At 36.0% G+C, this 13,674-nt stretch overlaps 1 protein-coding gene across 1 annotated transcript; it reads right to left on the bottom strand.

Annotated features, from left to right (window-relative positions):
* Positions 1-10,914: 10,914 nt before the first annotated feature.
* LOC134527425 (uncharacterized) lies at positions 10,915-13,360 on the bottom strand. The gene is made up of 4 exons (XM_063360101.1): positions 12,780-13,360; positions 12,495-12,687; positions 12,249-12,381; positions 10,915-10,976 (listed from the first exon to the last, which is right to left on the bottom strand). The coding sequence occupies exons 1-4, from the start codon at positions 12,974-12,976 to the stop codon at positions 10,915-10,917; spliced, it is 585 nt and encodes a 194-aa protein (XP_063216171.1). The 5' UTR covers positions 12,977-13,360.
* Between the last annotated feature and the right edge of the window lie 314 nt (positions 13,361-13,674).

Raw genomic sequence — 13,674 nt, 5'->3', positions numbered from 1 at the left:
ATTAATTTATCTTTTTTCCATAATATTTTTAAATACATAGCTCAGTCTATTGGACTGATTATTTCGGACCAGATAGTATTATATCTTTAATTTTACTTAAAATTAAATGAAATAAATTACGTTTACAAGGAAATGATTTTTCAATTAACATAGATATTAAAGAATAATAAATAAATAAATAGTACATCTATCCTATACACTTTGTTATAGATTATAGTCATTTATCATTTATCGTGTGTTTAAATTGTGCAGTATTAATTGTTTAGTAATTTTTAACAAGATGGGAAGCATTTTATTAAAATTCCTTGTCAAAAATCAGGTCCAAAGACGGGGTTTAGTATTTTTGAATGTCTCCTTCGCTTTTATCGGAGCCCTTTCATTCATATTAAATAGTTTAACATTTCGCTTGTTAATCTAATGATTCGATAGTCAACGTAGCTGCTAAGTAGTGATTTATAGCGGTGGGTGGAGAAAGTACACAATTAAAAAGAGAATATTTTTTCACGTTTGGCATTGAAAAGGGCAATGAATTGCCATGTCGTTTTCGAAGGCCGAGTTTATGGACTACGCAAGAACACAATAACCTTATAAACGCGTATTTTAAGTTTATTTGCAACACGACAACACAATAATTCACTCGTCATCGAGGCGAGTACTGAAAGATTTCGTCACATTTTTTTTAAGTGAAACTTCTTTGGGCGCGATTGGAGTAAAATTTTTAACGTCTAACTTTCATGCAACGTATTCGTGAAACATTGATTTTTTTTCCTAACCTAACAGCCTCTCAGGTGAAGCCTGTACGCCTAGTCATGCTGGGATTAGCCATGACGGGAAGAGTCACATGCATAGTGTGCTAGGGAGGGATTGGCCAGCCATGGCAGCGATTGATGCCGTGTCTAACTCCCCTCACTCTTAATTCTGGACTGTAACTACTAGATAAGTTGGGCCCAGGTTAAACCTGCATATACACAGGGAAAACCCTGGGCACAGTCATGCAGGGAGCGAATTTGCATGCATTAAGTGTAGGAGAATACAGGAGACAAAGGATGGTCTGGATGAAGAGTCGGACAGAGTATAAAGAGTCTATTATGCGGGGACTTGTGGTCTGCTTCGGTTTTCAATCCAGGGCTGGATTTGAAGCCAGGGACGCGAACGCCTCTGGTGTATGTGGCTTCACCGGGCCACCAAATGAGCTGCCAGACAGCTCCTAAAACTAGAAAGGAATTTTAGTACAACCTACATACTATTATTTATGAATTTTTAGTACACCAAGCCGAGGCATGGGTGTGCAGTGCTTCAGGTTAAGCTTTATGTAATAATATAGTATCTAATACTATTATTTTTGTGTGTGAAACAATATTTTTTTTTTGTTAAGACGCTAAAAGGACGGAGAATATGTTACGACGATGCAGATAACTTGTTGGGCCTCTTTCCCTTGGTTTGGCTCCACGTGGTGCAGTGCGGCTCAGGTTGAAGCCTGCCGTGCTGCAGGGATAGGCGGGTAGCGGCGGTAGAGACCCGCCCTGCGCCTGACGCCATACCTCTTGCTAGCATCTAATAAGGGAGTATTTGGGCAGAGGGAAACACAACGGGGTTTCAGCTTATGGTCGTTCACCACGCCACGGGCGATATTCGCAAGAAAATTGTGTTTTTTTAAGTGCGTATTATTTTAATTACTTGTGTAAATCAATATTGTAAAACAGTGTTGTATGAGTATTGTTATAAATGTGTAACTAAATATTTTTTGCTTGTATAGCGTTTTACACTTGAGTTTGACAGGGTAATTATTTGTCATAAATTATTATATTATTAACTAAATCACGCATCGTATTATAATTACGAGCTCACGAGCTAGTTGAAAAATGTTTTAACTAATCCCGTGCGTGAAATATATATATATATTCTTTCACTTTGTGGCAATATAGTTATAATGTAACGAATTACTGTGAGGTAGGTCCGTGACATTTAGTTTTCCGGTCGCAGGGTAGCGACATATTAATAATGTTCATTAATTCGACGGCAGAACATTATCAATGACAATGAATGCATTGCAGTATGTCTATGAAGCTTATTAGTAGAATCTGTTGTACAATAACTCAATGAAAGGTGATATTTGCAGAACTAGAAAATCAGTCTTTTAGAATACTCGACGTCTTCTAACTTATACATATTATAAAATTAAATTGAAAACTAGTTTTTTATACCCAATCTTAGCGTTAAAATTTACTAAACAAACTTTCGTTATTATGTGAGTATTATAACAGTGAGTATTATTTATTGTTATTAATCAGTATTGATTGATCAATAATGATTCATATCCTGAGCTGTTATTTTAATGTTAGTAACATTTTTTTAATTTATTTTATTATTTTATTTCCATTTTGATTATTATTTCAAATAAATATAAGAAGTTAGGATTCTTAAATACTTGTAAAAGAAATAAAAGCCAAACTACCACACGCTGTGTTGTCTTGTTATTAAATTGTATAAATGATTTACTGAGTAATACTAAGTTATATTATAAATTTGGCTAAGGATACAATTTATCAAGTAGATTTAATTTTTAAAACGTGTAAAAATTGTAGTTAGAATATTTTTCATGCTTAACTAGGGGTAGGGTAAGTCCGGGGTAGATGGCCATACGGTAGAGATGGCCAATCGTCATAGTTCGGCAACCAGGCGCTAGAATGCATCCCAATTCACTGTGTGTTGAGTTGGTGATGAGTTACGTGGAAGGTGTTGTTTACGCATCGGAAAAGCGCTATAATTGTGAGTATTTTTGCCTTTTTCTTTTTACTTTCTGTCTAAAATAATTCTCCTAGTCACAATTTTGGCCTGAAAATTAAAGATAATAAGTAAAAAAAAGGGATAAACTTGTTTGTAGGTCTTTTTATACCTTCCCGGACATATGTAATCATTGAAGGTTCCAAGCATCATTCGCCATTATTTTTATGCTCCTTCGCCCTCTCACCCGTACAATCGGGATAGATGGCCATGTTTTATTCGGGATAGTTGGCCACCCATTAACCTCTTGCGTTTTCTATTATGAAAATAAATTTTTAATCTGTCTAATGGAATAACGAAAAACTTACATTTTTTAAATTTATGAAATCTTTATTTTACTGAAATGGTTTTCTTACCAAAGTATACTTGGCCACCCATATATTTTAATACAATTGTTTTATTATATTAATTTATTAATTTTGTGTAAAAATACTTTTGTTGATGTTAAAAACTGTTTAACAAAAAATTTAAAATGTAAGGAAAAACAATACAAATTTTAACAATTATAATAATGAAAATATGTTATTTCTTAAAAGAATTTTCTCGCTTATAATATAGGCTATTTGAAAATCCGTGCACGCACATCATCACTTAAAATATTTTCACCAAAGAAACATTTTTTAAAACACAAAATGCTGTAAATAGTTTACAGATAGAGTAGGGTGTAACAAATCTACCTACATACTTAAAAGCAACGAAATTCGTTACTCTTGCCACCGAGATACCTAGTCGAGATGTAGTCTATGTGATTGCTCACTCGTCATCTTTGAACGTGGTGCTATCTATGATGTAGTGTAGAATATAAAGGCAAACTGCGCCGTGGTACTGTCTTGCAGCCCAATCTGTCGTGTAAATACTGAACTACTTTAAAAGAACGATTTAGCTCTGCTAAAAAAGTATGTAACAGAAAAATATTTCACGCGAAATAACTTGGGTAGTTATATTCCACCAAGTCGGTAGTGGCCGAGTATACTCTGGTAAACAAGGAAGGGTCGTGTAATTATTGCAATTTCTTTTTGTTCTTTCTTTCTAGATGCCAAATAAATACACTCCTAAGGTGGGGAGTACTCGTGGTAGATGGAAAGCAGAGGATTTAAAACACGCTTTCGAAGCCGTCGAAAGTGGTACATCTGTCCGCAAAGCATCTGCAATGTTTAATATACCCAGAAAAACTCTTGAAAGAAGAATAAAACAAGGAAATATAACAAAAGGGTCAATGGGACCGAGTTCTTGTTTCGGCAAAGACAATGAAGAAAGACTTGTGCGTCACATAAAAAAAATGCAAATGAGTGGCTTCCCTCTGACTAGAGACGATGTTCGTAGTTTAGCATACAATTTTGCTACTCAGTTAGGAATCCATCATAGATTCAATAATGAAAACGAGAAGGCCGGATATGACTGGTTGCAACTATTTCTTTCGAGACATCCAGATATATCTGTGCGCAAGTCTGAGGGTGTTTCACTTGCTAGAGTTCAAGGTATGGACCGTAATGAAGTGGCAGAATATTTTTCTCTTTTGAAAATTATCTTGGAGGAAAACCAACTTATTAATAAGCCATCAGCGATATTCAATATGGACGAAACAGGCTTGCAGCTGAATAACCGCCCTGGTGAAGTTCTAGCTGAGAGAGGTTCCAAAGTAGTTCACACTATTACTTCAGGAGAAAAAGGAGAGACAATAACAGTCATAGCATGCTGTAATGCAGAGGGCGTGTTCCTCCCTCCAGTTTCGGTAATGAAGGGGAAAAACAAAAAACCAGAATGGGAGGATAACATGCCACCAGGCAGCATTGTAATGATGTCTGAAAAATCTGCCTATGTTAACACAGTTATTTTTTTTAATTGGCTTAAAAACCATTTTTTTCCTCGCAAACCTGCAGGGAAAGTACTGTTGATTATGGATGGCCATTCTTCTCACTGCAATTCTGTGGAAGTTCTTGAATTCGCAGACGAGAATGATATCATATTACTGTGTCTCCCTAGCCATACAACACATTATTTACAGCCACTAGACCGTGCTGTATTTAAATCTCTGAAACATCACTTCTACACTGCTTGTTCTAAGTGGCTAACAAACCATCCGAACCGAAAGATAACTAGGATACAGTTTGGTGAGCTTCTGAGTGAAACTTGGAGAAAAGCAGCAACACCTGAAAATGCGATAGCAGGTTTCAGAGCCACTGGAATCTACCCTTTCAACGTGGATGCTATTCCAGACTATGCTTTTGTTGTAAACTCCAGGTCTAGAGACAATGAAAATCGTGAACATGCAACACATAGTTTGCTTGAAACTAATTTAGAAGAACCTGGCTGTTCCAGAAATTCTTCTGGTGTTCCCAACGAAGATACCGAGGAAAATTCGCCTTCCGGTGTAAGTAACATGGAGATAGAACAGATTGACACTTACCCAGCCATTGAAGATCCCGGTACATCATGTCAGAATGCAGACAAATGCTTATTTAGCACAACTGTAGATCGCATCATGACTACAAACGTTACTTCACCGTCTACTTGTGGTGCCGATGCTATCTCGCCTACCAAAGTCCTGACTGAGATTTTGCCCATTCCAAAAACATCAAAACAGACGCCGAAACGTAAAAAACAGAAAGCTACTCTTCTAACATCTCCTGAAAATATTGCACAATTGAAAACGAAAAGAAAGAAGATGGACAAAATATTTCTAGGGAAGCAAAAGAAGGCTATGCCTATGCAGGCATATAACACAAAATCAAAGCAGAGGAAAGTACTTCGACCCAGAAGAAATACTTCGTCAAGTAGCAGATCAGAATCGGAAGTAACATTGCAGGACGAATCTAGTGACGATCTTGATCAAGAAGACGAGGAGTGCATCGGTTGTGGTGAAGACTACAACCTTACAGTACTGACATGTGACTGGATAAAATGTGTTCGCTGTCGTCGTTGGTTACACGAAAACTGTACTAACTTTACTGATGTGTGCAACAACTGTGGAAAAGCTATAATAACCTGTAGGTGTTTTTTAAGTTTAATTTTCGTCCATGTTTTATGTTACCAATCAGCACACTTCATTTCATAACTTAGCAAAAGGGTTCCACTTGATTTATGTCTTTAAACATGTGTATGTATTGTTCTTTACAGATTATTTCGGCAGACTCTTTGGTTGGCCATCTGTCCCTGAAGCATATGGCCATCTCTACCGGTACTATGGGTGAGATGGCCCAGGTTGTCTAAAAATATTTTAATGAACTTTCTTCTAAACTATACAATTGGGACTATCATAAAAATATTACTTCATAAATTTAGTATACAATGAATGCTTTACCAATTAAATCAGGAATTTTACCTAATATATTTATTTAATTTGGGCATTTAAAAAAACTATGGCCATCTACCCCGGACTTACCCTATTTAAATTTTTAATATTACATTTTATAGTATGACTAGCTGCAGTACCCGGCTTTGCCCGGGCTGAACACCGGGTGATATATTGTCCGCGAGTTACAGCAAAATGGATAGTGGTGGACATTAAGAAATGACACACAATTACTGTTTGTGTATCTGTGACCTATGGTTATCTGTTTACCCATGGCGATCGGTTGAAAGGATTAGAAGTTGATGCGCTACAGCGCCATCTAGCGGCGAGTTACAAAAAAATGGTTAGCATAAAAACCTTCTCCATGATAAAAACACTTCGATGTGCCAACTTTCATGGCGATCGGTCAAATGGTGTAAGAGTTTATCGACGTCATACATGCCAACATCCAACTATATATATTCTTATATTTCGAAATTTTGGGGCTTTCACTTTTGAGGAGTTGGGGGGGGGGGGGGGGGGTGTTTGATATTCAGGACCTCGAATGGTTTGGAATACTTTATCTCGAAAAAATAGATATTTGAAGTTCCTGAAATTGTCGAAATTTTTGGGCTTTGTTCCCAGAGGGGGGCGGGGGGTCGAGGACCCCGAATGGCTCGAAAACACTTAAAATCGAAGGAGATATATTTTTTAAATTTTTTAAACTTTCGAAATTTTGGGTCTTTAACCACCTGTGGAGGGGGGGGGGGGGGTTATATTGAGGACCCCGAATGGCACGGAAACACTCCAAATCGAAAGAGATATAAAGAAATATAAGAATGTAGGCATTTACTGTACTCCCATCTACCATAATAACAATATTAACAATTAGAAAGCTTATTACCTACCTATGAATAATTATCTAAATAATTTAATAAATAACTGTATGTTTAAGAATTTACGTACATACATAATATTAAATTTCAAACTATACACACTAAAAAAAAACTAAGGATGTTTGTGAAACTATTTTTTATTTGTCATATTGTTTAAAACATTTGTAGGATTTGCTTATATGTAAAACTGTGGTGGCAATATTCCGCTTATCCAAAGGAGTATAGAAATCAATAGAGATATCACTCCCTGTACACACCACAAATCTTTGAATTAAGTAATAAAAAAAACATAGTCCAAAATGAAACAAAAAGTATAAATAACAACTAATTTGACAAAAAAATTTATACAACTGGAATGCCAATGTTAACATCCGCCTGAAATTTAATAGAAGTAGGTAGGTAAGAATATATATAAGAAATTCAATGAAATTAAAACATACAAAAATAAAATTATCTCACACTCAACCAAACATAATGTTTATTATGAAATAAAGGAAAATGGCAATTACACGTAACTATTCTAATTAATAAAAAAAATCAACCTACCTGAAATAGTAAAATTCATATTTTTCAACAATGTATTACATAATTGATAAATATTTCTGGTCTTCGGTCTCATCAGCCCTAAGACTCTTGACGCTCAGCAGATAAATTATAAACACTAAACCAAACTCCTTGCAAATAAGTAGAACTCTAAAAAAAATAACAATATTGACAAATAGAAAATATTAGTGGGCCCTATCAACCTATGAATAAATTTCGAAGAAACTTGAAACTATCTACACAATAAAAACTTAAGAATGTTAGCGAAAATATTTTTTTTTATTTGTCATAATACCTAAAATACGTGTGTTTCCAAAATGAAACAAAGTATAAATAATGACCAATTTGACAAAAAAAAATTGTACGACTCGAATGACATTGAAAACATACACGTGAAATTTAAAAGAATTATGAGTGCCCTAGGTAGGGAGAAAAAATATATATAGAAGAAATTAAATATAAAAAAAATGGGTGCGTGTACTTAGGTACGCGCATGAGAAGTTATACTTCTTTGGCATCATTAAAAAAATTTTTTTAATTGCATGCAAAAATATTGCGTGGAGTCCCTCCGCGTGGAAGAAGTGAAACTTCGTAATGTAGAAATGAAAATAGGAAGGGGTAGAAATTGATTTTTAGTGAAATCATATTGTATCAAATCAATCTAAAAAAAATTAAGGAAATAAATTTGTAACGATTCATAGATTGGTCTTCAGAGAGAGAGACACCCCTGTTGAATGTCTATAAAACTAACTTTTTTATGAGAGCAGATTTTCATGAAATAAATCATGAAATCATTTAACGATAAAAGCTGTTTATTTAATTAAGCTGACGGGTTCGCCCCAAGGAGAAAATTGACGCGGCGAGACTTCGTGGACATAGAGAAATGACACACACTCACTATTTATGTATCTATGAAACATGATTATTTTCTGCAATTTAAATTGTAATATACAAAAACGGTATTGAAAATTGAAACTAATATGGCGACATTACAAACTGTCAGGATCTTTATTTTTTTCTTACTCTCTACTTAGTTCCTTACAATAGCAAAATGTAACGTAATGGCTTGAAAGCTATTGCTCGGCAGACACAGAGGAATGACACTAACGGTTTGTATATCTATGACACACATTACATAAAATTAAGAAATATTTTTTAACCCGTTTATAATTTTTTTAGACAAAAGATAGTCTATGTCCATCCCCAGGATATAATCTATCTACTTGCCAAATTTCATTACGATCCGTTCAGCCGTTCAGCCGGGAAAAGGTAACAAACAAACAAACAAACAAACAGACAAACAGACAGACAGACAGACAGACAGACAGACAGAGTTACTTTCGCATTTATAATATTTGTAAGGATTATTTCAAAAGTGAGGTATATATAGTGTTAATCAATCATTAGTGATTAATCAATAATTATTGATGTACTAAACTATTTTGTAGTGAGTAATAAGTTTAATAATTAATGTTTTTTTGGAAAATTTTTTTCTATCTTTCTCCCTCTCTTTTTGTCGTTTTACCAATAATGATATACATACGAGTTGAGGTTTTAATTTCCAACGAAGTTTTCTTCTATCATATGTACAAGCGCTCTTTTTTTTTTCTTTTTTTTTTTTTAGTGACTGTCAGCTATTACGAAATTAATTTTGGCATAGCGAAGTTGATTTTGTACATTCACTAAATGGTATTGGCTATTGTTTATATTTAATTTCCTTGTGAGTTTTAGACAATGCATTAAATATCAGCAAACAAATGTAATTCACCTTTCCAAATAACTATTGTTCCGAGCATTAAACGGAGAAAGTAAAACCTACCTTAACTGGTAGGCCAGAGAGAGAGAGCGAGAGAGAGAGAGAGAGAGAGAGAGAGAAAGGAAACGGTTGATTTTAGTATGTTTAGCATTTTCCTTCTTGCTTGGCAATTATACGCAAGGGTGGTATTTTTCATTAATAAAAATAGCTCATTATACTGCAATGATGTTTGCCTGCACCAGTGGTTTCTTGTAATTGGTGGCCGTCTGCAAGAGAAGCCATTGCCATTTTTGGTCAGGCCATTCAGGACACCGTGATTCGTGTGTCGACAGTGGGCGTGGACCTGAGAGAAAAAAAATACCCTGAGCAATCACGAAATACATAGGCTTTTAACGTAAATTTTTTTAACTGACATAAAAAAGAGGGCGGAGGTTCTCATTATGTCCGTAAATATGATTTTTTATGTATGTTCGGGAATAACTTCTTTGTTTATGAACCGATTGTAATTATTCTTTTTGTGTTGTGTTCAATATAGCTCCAAGGTGGTCCCATTATAATTTCAATGTTATTGGGCCTTGTAAATTGGAGATACACCGGGGAACTGTATAGTGATTGAGGTATTGTTAGGTTTATGACAATCCCAAGACAAGGTGGGTACATAACTATGGTCGAGGACTTGCTGGACTGGACTTGGTCTACGAATGTTGTCGACAAACAAACAGCACGGATGTGTAGATTGTGTTATTATGGATATTATGTCAATACTATGGATAGGCACCTTACTATAGAACTAAGATGAAACGCAAAAACATAACAGCATGAATACGCGAAGATATTTTTCGCGAGCAATGTGTGCCCATAATGACGCGGCTCGCTGCTCCCGCCGCGGCGCCGAGGCCTGGCTGATGAACGTCCAGGGGCGCCGGTACGCTGGTCATTCCTGGCGCCGTGTCGCGGTCCGGCGAGCTTCCGCGGCCCGCCGCCAGGGGCGCCGGCTTCCGGCCGACAGCCCGACCGCGACGGGCCCTGGCGGCGCGCCACTAAATTAACCCGCGCGCGGCCGGAAGGAGAGCGCGCCCCTCGCCGGTGTTCTGTTGGCGCGGGGAGGTTAGGCTTGTAGCCGCCCCCCACCCCTCAGCACTGTCGTGTGTTTGTGCAGGCCGAGTCTGGATTTCAACTGGCTAACTTTGGCTGCAGGTTCATCACGACAAAATAAGTTCAAAACCTTTTTCCTGCAATTGATACGGTGATTTCAAAAACGTTCCAAGTCCAGAAACTAAAATTTTTCAGGAGAAGCAAAAAACTAATTCATTTAAAAACTAGTTGTTGCAAGCAAAAATGGTTTCACATCTTTGAGTAGTCATACATTTGGTCTGTATTCATACAATAAAAGAGTTTCTTAGTCCCCTGTGAAACCATCAATCGGTGACCAAAGTAGATGGACTTGGGATGTTATTGAAATCACCGAATTTGTTAGGATTAATTTTTTTACAAAATCATGATTTACTCTGTTTAATAATTAATGTATATTGAAAGAAACCTTTGTAGTAATACAGGAATGAATAAAAAGTACATACTTTTATATCATAAGCAAAGAAATAAATCATTTTTCAAAAATATACCCACTACACACATAGCATAGCTGTCATGTAAACAATGTTCTTTCATACATTTTCTGTAATGTCTTCATAGTCTCCGTCCTCATTACACAACTCATCAGATCCAACTAGCGAGTTAATAAAGCTCACCGCATCCGGTTGTAAATACTTTAACAAAGACCTGACATCATCAAGTTTCTTTTGTTGAACTGGGAGTTGTGTGCTGTAAGCTTTACATTCAGGGATATTTGGCTTAACATTGGGTTTTAAGATGCGAAAGAATTCTGGCATCATTCCACCCATTGTTTTATCGACACAAACATCATTGATATGGCACCTATCAAACTTGAACAGTTTGTACTTGGTAACGCAAAATCGCTCGTTGTTTTTCGTAATGCTGGATTTGAAGTACTTCTTGAAGCCCCCTTGGAAATCAATGATTTCCTCTGTTTCTAAGGAACGCACAAGGAATTTTTTCTTTATCAGTTCTACCCATCCTTCGTACATCTCCATAGTCTCCACTCTTCTTTTCATTTTTTCAATAACAGCAAAATGTTGATCACATGGCAAAAATGAATGGCCTCGGACTGGGAACATCTGAGTAACCTTTACAAATCTGTGCACATAGACTTGAGTGAAAAAATAATGCATCATGGTTCTGTTGTGGTTCTGACCAATACAACCATCAGAAAACACAAACAGCTCTTTACAATTTTCTGGAAGGTACGTGTTTATGTATATATTTAGACAGGAAATAACTTCGTTTGCACCTTTTTTACCTTTCGTTTCTGGCCATGTGAACATTACACTTTTGCCAGTTCTCAAATTTGTAAAAGCAAAGTTGTGAAGCCACAGTTGCCTCTTGTAAAAAACATCGCTAACCTGAAGATGGGGGAAGGGAATATTCTGCTGAAAATCAAAACAGATTGCCTGTGCATTTTCATTGCCCTGAACATACCCACTTGCATCTTTCATAGATGTTCTAAATTTCCTTGCTTTTGCTTTGTGAAGTTTCAGAGTCTGTTGCATTTGTTTTCGAACCACTCCATTTTTTTCAGCGCAAATTTTGACACGATACTCTTCACAGAAAGCACATAAATCCGACCGTGGTCTGCCAAATGGATAATTAAAATGTTCCTGATAGTAGCGAAGAAAATACTCATATTTCACTGTACACTTTACATGCTTAGGATCTGCCCCACCTTTTACTTGCAAGTATGTTTCAGGGTAATGTTTTTCAAGGAACAGTACATACATTTGCATAACATCTAAATCAGAACGCAAATACCTTTGCTTCGCTCGTGACCCATAATGCTGAACACAATATGGAAAGGAACGTATGTGAGCATAAATCATTTCTTTAATGTCTTCAGATTTCGCCCTTGGTCTGTTGTTGTGACATCCTCTGTTGTCTTTTGGTGACACACCGGCGCTATGAAGTTCTGTCAACCGTCTCACTCGCCCAACACCTATTCCAAACAAGCTGGCAAATCCTTCACGGCATACAACAGTTTCTTGTTCACCAAGTACAACCTAAAACATAATAAATGTAAAAGGCGCTATGAGAATAGCCAAACATATTATTCAAAATTAAAAACACATCTTTAAAGTTTCAGTATTATTTTATTAATATACATTATACTCACAGTGTATATATACTGTTTTTCACGCTGCAGGGACTTCTCTCCTTTTCGTGGTCGTCTTCTGTCAATAACCTTTTCGCGTAGAAGTCCATACAAATAAGAATCTTGGGCATCTTTGCAGGTTAGATTGTTAAGGTTAGTTATCAGCAACTCTTTTGCTTCATCAGAATATTTTGTAAGACAGCCTCGTTTACACCTTAAATAAATAACCAATTTCACGTAACACAGTAAAGTACAATAAAAAATAAAACACAGCATAATCTGTGAAAACAAAATGTAGGTACATACCTGCACGAAGTTCCTGTTTTACGGGCCTTTATCCCTTTACCACTTTCATTAATATATGGTTTACCTTCTCTTCTTAAACGTTTACGTACATTTTTTGCCCATGCATTCTCATTTCGTTTCCTTTTAACTTTAAACGTACTACCATCATCAGTTTCGGTTTCGTGGTCAGCCATGTTGGGACAAACAATAATTTCCATAGACTATTATGTGAAAAAAAAAATGTATTTCGCCCACATGTATTTCAGAGTTTTTCGTTACCAACCTTATTATCCACATGACATTTATATTCTCTTTGGAACTGCATGTAATTCCAAAAGATAAAATATAAGCAAATTAATTAACATTATAACAATTTTTTGGATAAAATACCAATAATTTATGTAACTGCAATAATAAAATTTATTAGTTACTTTCACCTCACTCAGCTAATTCCCAAAATACCTTGTGCTGAATTTTGAGGGTGTTTCATACATTAAAATATAAATATCCATATTTTTCTCAGCCCTACTGCATATTGTACAAAGTGCATCTGGTCATTCGTATAGTTATTTCAAGAACCTCCCAAGTCCTGGACTTGGGATTGTCTTGACATCACTACGGTTTTCAGATGGCATTTAATGCAGCAAAAATATAGAAAGTTGGGTAGCTTATAACACCACTGCATGCGGCACATTTCATACTACAACTTGCAATGATAAAACGATTTTGGTGAAATACTGGACTTGGGTCGTTTTTGAAATCACCGTATCAATTCATGCTCGTTAAGCTCCGCAAGGCTGGTATACTTCTTTGACGTTTGGGGCTGAAGAATAATTTAATTGAAACCAGCGTTGCGATGGCTCAATCAATTTTTGTTTTTATAATTTGTTGTAAGTAGGTACACATTTACAAAGCA

This window comes from Bacillus rossius, chromosome 1 (genome assembly GCF_032445375.1).
Source record: "Bacillus rossius redtenbacheri isolate Brsri chromosome 1, Brsri_v3, whole genome shotgun sequence".
Lineage (NCBI taxonomy): Eukaryota > Metazoa > Arthropoda > Insecta > Phasmatodea > Bacillidae > Bacillus > Bacillus rossius.
The sequence above is the reverse complement of the archived record's forward strand: the minus strand, read 5'-3'. Positions and strand labels throughout refer to the sequence as shown.

Coding starts and splice junctions, on each gene's coding strand:
- LOC134527425 (XM_063360101.1), bottom strand. CDS start 12,976: ATGGAAATTATTGTTTGTCCCAACATGGCTGACCACGAAACCGAAACT. Junction 12,688..12,779: donor AAAACAGGAACTTCGTGCAG/GTATGTACCTAC, acceptor TATTTATTTAAG/GTGTAAACGAGGCTGTCTTA. Junction 10,977..12,248: donor ACCAAAAGACAACAGAGGAT/GTCACAACAACA, acceptor TTAACTCGCTAG/TTGGATCTGATGAGTTGTGT.